General features: G+C 30.5%; 2 protein-coding genes across 2 annotated transcripts; one reads left to right on the forward strand and one right to left on the reverse strand.

Moving 5' to 3' along the window:
• The first annotated feature begins 1,982 nt into the window (after nt 1–1,982).
• LOC113515039 (SH3 domain-containing protein Dlish) lies at nt 1,983–7,810 on the forward strand. The gene is made up of 7 exons (XM_026899167.3): nt 1,983–2,169; nt 2,747–2,940; nt 3,446–3,633; nt 4,060–4,226; nt 4,558–4,656; nt 5,281–5,438; nt 5,623–7,810. Exons 1-7 carry the CDS (start codon nt 2,121–2,123, stop codon nt 5,785–5,787), a joined length of 1,020 nt encoding a protein of 339 aa, XP_026754968.1. The 5' UTR covers nt 1,983–2,120; the 3' UTR covers nt 5,788–7,810.
• A 220-nt stretch (nt 7,811–8,030) lies between these two features.
• Nucleotides 8,031–10,963, reverse strand: LOC113515082 (28S ribosomal protein S15, mitochondrial). Its single transcript, XM_026899221.3, has 5 exons — nt 10,668–10,963; nt 9,982–10,115; nt 8,995–9,068; nt 8,647–8,768; nt 8,031–8,391 (listed from the first exon to the last, which is right to left on the reverse strand). Exons 1-5 carry the CDS (start codon nt 10,853–10,855, stop codon nt 8,082–8,084), a joined length of 828 nt encoding a protein of 275 aa, XP_026755022.1. The 5' UTR covers nt 10,856–10,963; the 3' UTR covers nt 8,031–8,081.
• Nucleotides 10,964–11,740: the final 777 nt, after the last annotated feature.

An 11,740-nucleotide genomic window follows, 5' to 3' on the forward strand; every position in this document is an offset into this window, starting at 1 on the left:
ATGAGTCTAGCTACGGCCCTGATATACTAATACCTACTGATTATTAATTTGGAAAGTAATTTTACCCGAAAGAATTTTTTTATAAAAAACTATGCAATGTTGCTACCATATCTGTATATATAAAGTATATAAACATTCCACTTTAATACAGTAGTGCCCCCCACATTTCAATTAATAGTGGACTTTATCTATAGTTGCTGCTATCCGGCTCGAAGGACCAGTCATATGTTACTGTAATCTCATCATGTGAGATTTGTACTAATTACGATTTGAAGATAGGATAAACTGTTAATAATATAAGCTCTTAATTCGATTACTATTTGATATTTAGATTAAAGATATATAGAGATTTGGTATCAGTAAATTAATATGAATGTATATGAACGAATAATTAATAGACTACTTAAAATAAAACTGTCTACGACTGTAAATGATGCTATTAAATATGATTAGTAAAACTCGGTCGGACCGAAAGCTCTTTATATAAAACCGACTAACAAAGTTCCTTCACATTTGACGTGAAAATTAAATCTATATCTACACTAATATTATAAAGAGGAAAGATTTGTATTTTTGTGTATGTATGTTTGTAATAAATAAACTCAAAGACTACTTTGCCGATTACAAAAATTCTTTCACCATATGAAAACTACATACACCCTGAGTAACATAGGCTATATTTATTGCTAGAAAAGATTAGGGATCCTTAATAACATTTTAGTAACGTAACTCAAGGTGTAAAAAAATACTATAAAATATGTTTCGTCACGTGCGCTGCGAAAACTATTGGTGATGGAACAAAAATATGTTCTACAATATTGAAGAAAATATCAATAACTACAAAAAACTTCACGATACTATATGTCCAACTATTATCGTTATGTCACAATAACCACCTTTTACATTTTAAAAGTTGATAGAAATACCGACCAAAATTACACCATGTTATTCATACTTCTGTTTAAATCCTTATCCAAATAAATCATATTGTTTTCAAAACTGTATCAATTTATGTAGATTATTTTTTTAACTGTTCAAATCAGCTATTCCATTCAATAAATATTACGGATTTAATAAGTCATAGAAATAGAAAAAATAACGCTGTCGCGTTGTACATGTTATTCATACCTATTTATTTATCCTTATCCAAATAAATTATTTTGTATTCAAAATTGTTTCAATATCTACAGATTACTTTTTGAGATTTTCAAATCTTAGGTATATTCCATTTGAAAGATATTATGTTAAAAAGTCAGATATAGAAAAGGCGCCACCGGTCGCCTGCGCCGTGTCGGCCGCGTGGCTAGATAGCCAGGCATTGTAGCGGTGCAGGAGAGGCCAGGTGGGGACGGGCACATCTATGAAATAGGTAGAATCAGATAAAAATGTAAAATGTAAAAATGTCCACTCGTGAGAATCTGGGGCGGGCCGCTAGTCGTATAACATAAACAACGATTTGATTCATAATATCATATGTAAAATTATTTATAGGTACGATTAATAATTACTAAGGTAGAGGGGAAAGAAATTGTTAGTAATGGGGTCTTAAAGCCCCACTGCTGGCTATAGACCCTATCAGGTCGACCTTCACGCGAATTCTTCTAGAACCCATTGTAATTATTTTTATAATGTTCGTCGTAATGGGCTAACAAACTTGTTTTGATTTTTACCTATCATCCTTTATTGATGCTTCTCCGCCTGCGCTATCGGTATACGTTAGTGAGGACCAGCGTTTACAAAGTGCGCAGACAGGGTTTCCATTTCATTTTCACCCATTAATAAAAACTACTAAAGTATCTTACCCATATACATATGATAACTTAAGTTGCTATAATATTTTAATTTTAGATATCTATGGATATACAATATTTCCAAGCCATGTATTATATCGACATACAGAAAAGACGAAGACTCAAAATACGGAATCTTTTGTATTATTTAATTAACCTGCAGTAACGAAACGTTCATTTGTATAAAACAATAAAAAAGTTGCTTCGATAACTTTTTGACAGGTAGAAACCGTGTGAAAGAGAACATTTATCGGCCAAAGAATATAAATAATATTATAAAGCTTAAATATATTTCATTGCAGTAATGTGATAATATAAATTGTATTAAATATGGCATTCTTATGTCCGGTGCGAATTAGAAGGGGGAAGAAAAAGAAATGTGAGTAAGATTTATCTTCCAGAACTTAAGTCATTGACCTCATACTTTCTACATAATTAATTATAAATATTATACTTACTTAGTTGATCCTGTTTCACTTGATGAATGTCATACATAATAACGAAACAGTAACTTCAAATACAATAACAATAATAAAGCAGTTGTAGTTTTATTCTATTCAAATGCTATTCAAATAATTTATATTAACTATTAAAAATAATTTTACTTACAAATTTCATCCATTTTCACTTATTGATTTACCAAATACAAAAACTGATTATAATGTGCTATATATTTGTAATTCTTTTCATATGTACTTAATACACATATCTGTCATATCATTATAGCATTCAAAATTTTATTGTGTCTAAAAAGTATCAAAAACTAATAAAGTTATTTATGAAAAATATAAGTTTTCATGCACAAAGCATCTTTTTTAACTAAAACAATTGTATTTCATTTACTATAACAAAAATAGGTAGTCAACAAATGGCTCTGACTACCCCATCTAAGTTTACAACCAACATCCATCTAATTTACAACTAATATTGACAATATTTTTTTTCGTCAATTCTAGCTAATAGTGGTGACTCAGATAAGGATCCGTCTCGGCCAAATTCAGGACTAAGTCCTGGAATGGGGAGGATCACAGGATCAGCCAGTATTGAGACTTTAGTTCGAGTGGGCATTGAAAAGGAACATGGCCTCAGTCCAGACTCTAAAATGGTGGTACTACATGACTTTGCACCTTGTGTGGATGATGAACTTGAGGTAGGTATATCAATTTTCAATTTGTTTAATTTAGTTGCATTTTTTCTTTTTTAATTTTGCTTATATTAATATTTAATTAAATAATGATCTGATATACTATCTGCTTTATTTAGTTTTCAATCTTCATTAATTTGCTACTAGTTCTTAGATAGTATATATATTTCTTGAGTCTCTAAGACTCTGGTATAGTTGAGTAGCAAATTCATTCAATTTATATTGATACTTACTATAGGTTTCTATCTTGAATCAAATTGTATAATTATGTGCAAATAATTATTTCTGTACTGGTCACAACTCATGACTATCCCACTACAGGCCCCAAATATATTCTGTACTGTATGATAACATACTCTTATTAACATTATACATTTTATAGTTTGTAATGATGTTTGTTAGTCAGTTATGCTCAGTGTAATAATAAACATGAATTTCAAATTTCATCAAGTGCCAACAATCTCCAGCATTAACAGAATTATAAACTTTATGGGATAACTATATTTTTCAGGTAAAACGAGGACAAATTGTTAATGTATTATACAGAGAAAATGATTGGGTATATGTCATAGTTGCTGAGTCGAGAAGAGAAGGTTTCATTCCACATTCATATTGTGCTCCATGTGAACATCATGATTTGAAGAAAAAGCTGCCAAGAAGTCGATCTCCCACTGATATGGCACACAGAGATGTTTCTCAGTAAGTAATTAAGTTAAAAAAATTACAATAATAAAATATTAGGACATTATCAATATTGTTTTTAAATTATCACTAAATTAACCAAATGTTATTTGTGCATAATTACTGTTTCAAAATGTATTGCAAATAATATAAACAATATGATTCTGCAGAGGACAAATAAAGCAGGTGTAAGTCACATAAGAACCTTTATATATAAAGATGGTGAACACAATGTCAACACTTGAAAATTTCCTCTGACTAACCCTTTAGGAATTAACAGACAAAATAAATAAATATTGTGATGTATATTTATGATCACACCTTTAAAGTCCTATTACACAATGTGTTATTATATAAAACTGGAATTACTTAATTGTAAATAAGATAATTAAATTATTTTTCAGTCTTTTTTTTTATGATTTTAAGTACTATTATTTCCTATAGATTATCAGTATCAGATGGAGCAACAAATGATGGTCACTCAGAACTAGGGAGTGAAGGTGAAGCATGTCCATTTAGTAAGGATCCATCTGGCCGCTATGTAGTGCTGTACACATTCACAGCAAGAGATGAAAATGATGTAGATGTTGAGAGGGGAGAATTTGTTACAGGTATGTCATTAGTATTTATGTATAAAAATTTTACATTTTATAATAAAATTCTTTGTAGTCCAAACAATATTCCATTTTTTATGTTACTGAAATCAAGATTTATTCAGAAAATTATACAATAGAATTAATAAGAAATTTACAATAATAAGTATCATTAACCATATTATAAAAAGTTTATTCTTGCACATTGAAATAAAGCAATATATTAGCTAAAGTTGAGAAAATGCCATACCGCATTTAGTATTATTAATAAATAACTAGTCTTCAATGCCTGGAGAATATTCTCAAATCACTTAAAAAATTTACAACTAATCATTTTCTTGTTTTTCAGTACTCAACAGAGAAGATCCAGATTGGTACTGGATAGTGAGGAGTGATGGCCAGGAAGGATTCATACCATCTGGTTTTGTTTATCCTGCAGTAGTACAAAGTTAGTATTATATAAAATAAATATAATTTTATGTGAAAATTCGAATTCAAAAGCTGACTCTAGAACTCTTATGATTAGTTCTAGAGCAATATTTAATATCTATTTATCGTTTTTTTTTTATTGGTCCTTTAAAAATAAGACAAAATATATATTCGACATTAATACATATTTAAATTAATTCTACAAACTTCTTTTTATTCTATTCCAGTTATATGTTCATTTTATAGTATTATTTATTTACTGCATAAATATATGTAAATATGGAGAGGGAGACTTTGTACAAAAGTCGATTGCTTCTGTCCTATTCATGTTTCAACCATGAAGCAGTTGTGTTTGCATGGCTGTGTTTCAGTTTGAAGGGTAGGATATGGCGTGAATTTACAGGGTACAGAGGAATAACACCTGAGTCCTCAGGAATAGCAACGCATGGGGGGTATCATAGGCGAAACAGTATACTCTTTTGTCCATGGTACTGCTCATATCTATAGGCGACGGTTACCACTTTCCATCAGGTGGGCAGTTAGCTTGTTTGCCATTCTAACTTGTATAAAAAAAAAAAATTGTATAGTGCTATAATTGGCATAATTATTATTGTTTTATTCACTGTCTACAATCCTATTATAGCAACTCAACAAGACAACACGCAACAAATACATTCTCCGCCGGCATCAAACCCCAATAATACGATGTTGACAACCAATAGCAGTTTGAACACGACAGTGCAGCAAGACAGTGACGGGCGGTATCATGGAACTGAGCTAGTCATGCTTTATGATTATAAGGTATTTATCTACTTTTATACAACTTGAATACTACGACTAGACATAAAATGATTCTCTATTCATCAAATATTAATTACAATAGAGAGCTAAACAATAAACTTCTTTTTTACGTCAATCTTATTTCTTATTCGTAACAACATCGTGCATCGTGCGTGTTTTTATTTACAAGTAAATTGTATTTCAGGCGCAAGCCCCAGATGATCTATCAGTTAAAAGGGGCGAATGGGTGTATGCAGACTTAACACAGCAGACAGTTGAAGGCTGGCTATGGGCCCATGCACCAAAGTCACGGCGCTCTGGTTTCATACCGACAGCTTACGCACGTGCGCCCCACACCACGTCTCTCTGACCTACATTTACTTGAAACTATAGAAAAACATGAAAATTAACCCATTGATAATTTCATTATAGACTAACCTTTTAAACAATAACGAAACATGACAAGCATATGATCCAAATGATGGTAAACGCTCATCACAGCTCATGAACGCTTACTTACGACACTAGAGACATCTCTCTTGTGTTGTCGACCCTTGTGACTAATAAATCTTGACTAATAGACCATGATATCTAATAAAGCCACAAAAAGAAGCAAAAATGCCATAAAAAATTACTGGTCATAAGTATCTTGTATGGACTTATATGATAAATAATTATAAACATTTATTAATAATTAAATATTTTTGTGATTGATCATATTTCAACTTCCTTTTAAACTACAACACAGGATGCAAAATAGCTATTCTGTAACATTCAGATGAGACAGAAGCCTGCATGTTTTTATTTATTCCATCTTTACCCATGTAAACGACTTTATGATGTCTTCCTCTAGTTAATAACTAAACTGTCACAAAAATGAATACATCATGATGGTTTAATTAGTTGCTGTGTTGATTTGTGCTACTGGAAATAGCAAACAGTGAGTGGCAAACGCAATAAAATATAGTGAAATAGTAGTCACGATACATATTTTAAACTTTAATCTTATTTAAATATAAAATAAATTTATTTTGCCATGATGTTGTATGTTAATGCAGAACATTTCCAATTTGTATTAAACTAAGAATTTAAAATGCCTTTCTTAGCCTTTAGATTTAATTATGTACATTGAACAAAATTGTCTTCCGTAAATAATATCATAAGAATAAAAAATCTGCGTAGAAGTGACACTCGTGTACTTTGTGAGTACACCGATGCCGACAAAACATACCCCGCTTCGCCTCACTCAATGGGTTGTCACAGTTTAGACACATTTTATACATTGCTTTGTCATACATAAATAATAAAAATGTATCTGTATCAGATTAAAAAAATTGAAAAAATTATTCATAAATGGCAATCTTATATAAACAAACGTAAAGTAGGACAACCCACTAACGGTAGAAGTCAACAAAGATACTTAACATTTATAAGTTTCAATGGAGTTCTTACGGTCAATGCAATAAATTATTAATAATTAAATTAAAAGAGAGTATATATAAATAGTAACTAATATTATTATTATTTTTTTACTGTCAAAGGATTCCGCAACTAATCACAATGTCATCTAATCGAAAGTGATGATGTGATCAATGATGAATCTTGCGGGCCCACGAATAGCCTATTCAAATTTGCCTTAAATTGACTATTGTTAGATTATATGAAGCAGAAGAAAAAAGCAGGATGAGAATTTCACACCTTAGTGTGTCTTTAAAAGACCAATAAATGTGATGAAGGAAAACAAAATGCTTATAAATGGTATGTCTACGATATAAGGGTAGAGACTCAAACCACATCCGATGCCGAAAGGTTGATGAAGAAACCAGATCATGCAGTTCTTGAGCACATTTCAAAATGTATCCTATATCGCGCAATTCTGCGGCTAAATAGTGTATAAAAAATATTAAATTGAATTTTGTGAAATTATGCACATCTTTTACGGCTACTAAATATATATATATATATATATATTAATCATCAACGTAGATTAATATAAGATGGTAAAATTAAAACAAAGCGCCATCTTGTAGATTACGATTAAACATGTTCTCTGAAGTCTGAGTGACACGACCGCACTTATTAAAGGAAAGGAATTATAGTTTCAAAAATTTCCCTTGTTCTTAGTTTAGTTCTCAAGACAGCCAAGAGGCGAACGCGGTATTAAGACGAATTGCCAAAAGTGTCTCTTCTACCTAGTTCTTATTCATATAGTGCTACAAATTTTTTCATATTTCAATTTGTATTAGATATTATAACAGTATTTATGTAAATTATCCGTCCAAATTTGACTGATTTTGACATTACGCTTTTTATAACTATGACAATGTTTTTTATTAGATTTTAAGATTTGATTTTAAAAAGGTAATTCTTAAAAATAAATGTTATACAATTAATTTGAAGTTTTATATCATTATCATTTAAGGTTCATTCGTATAAAAATTACTTCAATTTGTTATATGAATTTATTCATATACTAAATTTGATTATATATTTATTCATATACCAAAGCTGTTTATTGCAAAATCATTAAAATCAGTGCTGGTGACGAATCAGAGAAGATATCTTGTCTTAATCCATACAAATAATAGAACTTTTCAAATTTTTAAATAAAAGTAATCTTTCCAGTTTATATATATTTACTATATTATAATTACATATATAAAATTAATCCAAATCCATTAGAACATTTCTCTTCTTTTTCATAGCCTGTTTCTTAATTTGATCTTTTATTGTCCATTCTTCTAACTGCTGCTCTACTTTCTTGATATCTTGGTCGGATACAGTTACTGGAAGCTGTAATTCTATCTGCTCATTCTTTATGAACTTCAAGGCTTCTAGCTTTGACTTCAGGAATGGACCCTGTTGACTTTCTAATAAGTTTCTGTAATCTGACAATTTCTTATTACGAATATCCTCACAGTGCATCTCTGTAAGCTTCCTTAGCGACTCCTTTCTTGATAATTTATGGAAAGATCTGAAATCAAAGGATTTATACGTTACAAAAAAAAATTATACAATCTCTGCAATTATGTATGTCAAATTTATTATACTAAAATCTATTTTGAAATTGTGCTTTGTTAGATTTTATCTAATTATCTAATTATATTAATTTGTAAATAATTTGAAATGCTTAAAGGATATTTCTTTCTTTGAGCTTTGAGAACTTTATGAAGTTTGAAATTGCAGTAATTAATGTTAAAAACAAATGTGTATAATTCTGAATACATACTCGGGGTGGCCCTTGTATTCAATGTTGAGTTTTTCTAAGAGCCATTCAAATTTTCTATAATCATATTGGCGTAGATATTTAAGTAATTTTTTCCTTTTATCAATCAGTTCTTGCACTGTTTGCTGAAATGTTAAAAAAACAATTATTGCGTGTAAATTATAATACAAGAAACAATTATTATTATATCCTTTAATCCTGATGATGGTAACTCTAATATCATTATTAAGTCAATGAGATAAGGGCAAATCTTTAGTATATTAAAAAGAAAACATTTTTGTATGTTACATATGCTATATGTAACATACAAATTGTATATTACCTTTATAGTATTATATATATGTATATTACCTTTGCTTTCACATTTTTTGGATATTTTTCCATTGTTTCTTGTAAACATCTGATGTGTCCTGTGAGCCTTGCAACTGAAATAGATATATTTAAAATTTATGCCCTTTATGAAAGATTTATTAGTGTGATTTGACAGGTTATATTAGCTATATGGGTTTCCATATGTGGACAGAGATCTCCACTTAGTGGATGCCTGCTAATACACAGCATCACAAAGGCTGGCCCAGAAAGTGAAGGTGTGATGACCTAGACACATTTAAAAGGGACTGGTTTGAGGTGGTCTTTGCCCAGCAGTAGAAGATCATGGGTTAAAAATAGAATGTGAAAGAATGTCTATTTTATGTTATGAAATAACACAAAATAAATTTTTAACATATAAACACAAAAACAAATACTAATAATATTTTCAACAATTTTATTTAATAAGACTGAGAATTATTAATAAGCAAATAGCTCAACTGATAAAGGTTGTATCTATTTTATATGTATATACTAAACATTAATAAATCAAGATGTATAATATTATAAATGTAAACTTGGGGCCTAAACTACCCGACCATTTTTCATTAAAGTTTGTATAGACAAAATATTTAGGATGCAAAAAGACATAGAATGTGAATGTGAATGGGCCACAGCCTCACATTCCAGGATTACATAAGCAGCTGTTTCTTCGGCATCGAAACAGCCTCAACATAGAGGGCTATCTATGGCTCCTATTGTGTATACATGTTTGTTTAATGGACAATGGCCTGTTATTGTCCCTATCATTATTTTGAGGTTTTTTCTATCTAAATGTAATAAACATTTTGATAGTCGTTGATTCAACATAGGTATGGCCAATTTTGATTGTCTGCAATCAGTAGCCTGTATCCATCTTTGGTTGGATGCAAAAGGACATAGAAAACTATTTATCCCTGGAATCAATATATCTCAGTCATATGGTTTAAAACTAGTTACAAAATATTGAACTATCAGAAAGAATCTTACTTCTAGTCTCAGCTGTGTTCTCATCATAATTGTGTCTTCTGACTCTGTCAATCAATTCTTTTGTTACCAAAGCATTGTATTCTTTTTGGCCTAAATGAGCTACAGAAAATATTTTTTTGACTGCCTCTGGAGCACTGTGAATACAAAAAATATGTATATTATGAACAATACTATAAATCATGTAATAATACATAAAACTACCAACATTAGTAGCAGGAACAAGAATTGTTGATGATAAATCAATACTGATAAAATAACTATAATCTCCATTTTTAAATTATTTATCTGAGCTTATTGAGAAATATTTTATGAGTTTCAAATTCAAATAAATCCATTAGGATTAGTTAAACCAAAATATCGAGATTTATTTTGTACTTTTTATTTAATTAAATCAGAATAATGTAAATGTACAAACTCTAGTCTAAAATTTTCAAAATTAGTGTTCATATCTTGGTCTTGTTGATGTACTCATATCATTATACACAATAATTTAAATAGATTTTAGACACTATAATTTAAATAGATGACTATCCTAAAATCAAGGCCCAATTTTAAATAATAAATCTTCAAAAAGTACTATTATGCTTATTATTGTAATATAGGCAAATGAGTGTATAACCTATTTTCATTTCTATTTTTATGAGATATTCATTTTGGGTTTCGCTTGTACATATTCATGTACTTACTCTTTTATTTCATCGCTTAGAGCGTAGTCCTTTCCTAGAGCAGTCGGGGGAATCTCCGGCATGCTCTCTAGATCGCCAGATCTTTCAGGTTTGTAAGCTGGCACATAAGGAGGTCGAACCCATTTTAATTTAACTTGGTGTTTTATACCCCGATTTTGTATGAAAATAGTTGAAAAACGCCGTAACATGATGATTGAAATATTTTTTTAAATCGGAAAAAATTTAAAATGTTTTACGTAAACACGAGCAAATCTTAGAATTTAATTTGACATTATGATTGACCGCCTGACATTATGTCAATGTGGATTTGTCAGTCAACTTACACCAGTATTGCCAAATGTTTATATTTCACAAAATTTCTCATACGTTATTTTCGTTTTCTTAATTTAGCTCCTAATAAAAACTTTTGAATCGTATTTTGTTCTGTTTACGACCAGTACAATTTGCTACTCACTTTATAAATTACGACCTTAATAGAGGTTTAACACACTACCTTATCTTCCAATGGTTGTAATGGGTTTGATACCGAGTAACACATTTGTATTATTGATGATTGTATGTTGACGTATCATCGTTTCTTCTATTTATCTTAATCGTCTAGAAGTATCTATACGTTATACTGTATTTACTTTTTTTTAATGGATGATAATGGAATGGTAACCCTACCCGCGCTATCGGTATACACCGGCGGGGCACCAATGAAGGATGATAGGTGAGTATGAATCAGGTTAGTTAGCCCATCGTGACGAATTCAACAAGAATTGTGCACGATGATTTCCAGGGGGAACCACGTGGAGGTCGACCTAATAAGGCATATTGCTAATAATGGGGCTGTCAAACTCCATTGCTAACAATCCCTTTCCCCCTACTGTATTTGCTTGGGACTAGAAAACACTATCCTGAATCCAGAGACTATATTACACTTATTAATGTCACATACTGAGCCAAAACACAAATCTGTTCGTATAATATAGATTATTTCAGCCGTTAGCTATCCACTGCTGAACATAAGCCTCCTATAAGGACAGTTGCCAATAGTTACCACGCTTGGCAAGCGGGTTGGCAACCGCAGT

This window comes from Galleria mellonella, unplaced genomic scaffold (assembly GCF_026898425.1).
Source record: "Galleria mellonella isolate WM207_F2 unplaced genomic scaffold, CSIRO_AGI_GalMel_v1 utg312, whole genome shotgun sequence".
Classification (NCBI taxonomy): domain Eukaryota; kingdom Metazoa; phylum Arthropoda; class Insecta; order Lepidoptera; family Pyralidae; genus Galleria; species Galleria mellonella.

What these genes read in the sequence shown, in the direction of transcription:
- LOC113515039 (XM_026899167.3), top strand. Translation starts at nt 2,121, where the DNA reads ATGGCATTCTTATGTCCGGTGCGAATTAGAAGGGGGAAGAAAAAGAAA. An exon ending in TTATCCTGCAGTAGTACAAA is followed by an intron (nt 4,657 to 5,280) that starts GTTAGTATTATA and finishes ATCCTATTATAG; the next exon opens with CAACTCAACAAGACAACACG. An exon ending in TCATGCTTTATGATTATAAG is followed by an intron (nt 5,439 to 5,622) that starts GTATTTATCTAC and finishes ATTGTATTTCAG; the next exon opens with GCGCAAGCCCCAGATGATCT.
- LOC113515082 (XM_026899221.3), bottom strand. Translation starts at nt 10,855, where the DNA reads ATGTTACGGCGTTTTTCAACTATTTTCATACAAAATCGGGGTATAAAA. An exon ending in CAAAAAATGTGAAAGCAAAG is followed by an intron (nt 8,769 to 8,994) that starts GTAATATACATA and finishes TTAACATTTCAG; the next exon opens with CAAACAGTGCAAGAACTGAT. An exon ending in GAATACAAGGGCCACCCCGA is followed by an intron (nt 8,392 to 8,646) that starts GTATGTATTCAG and finishes CTTTGATTTCAG; the next exon opens with ATCTTTCCATAAATTATCAA.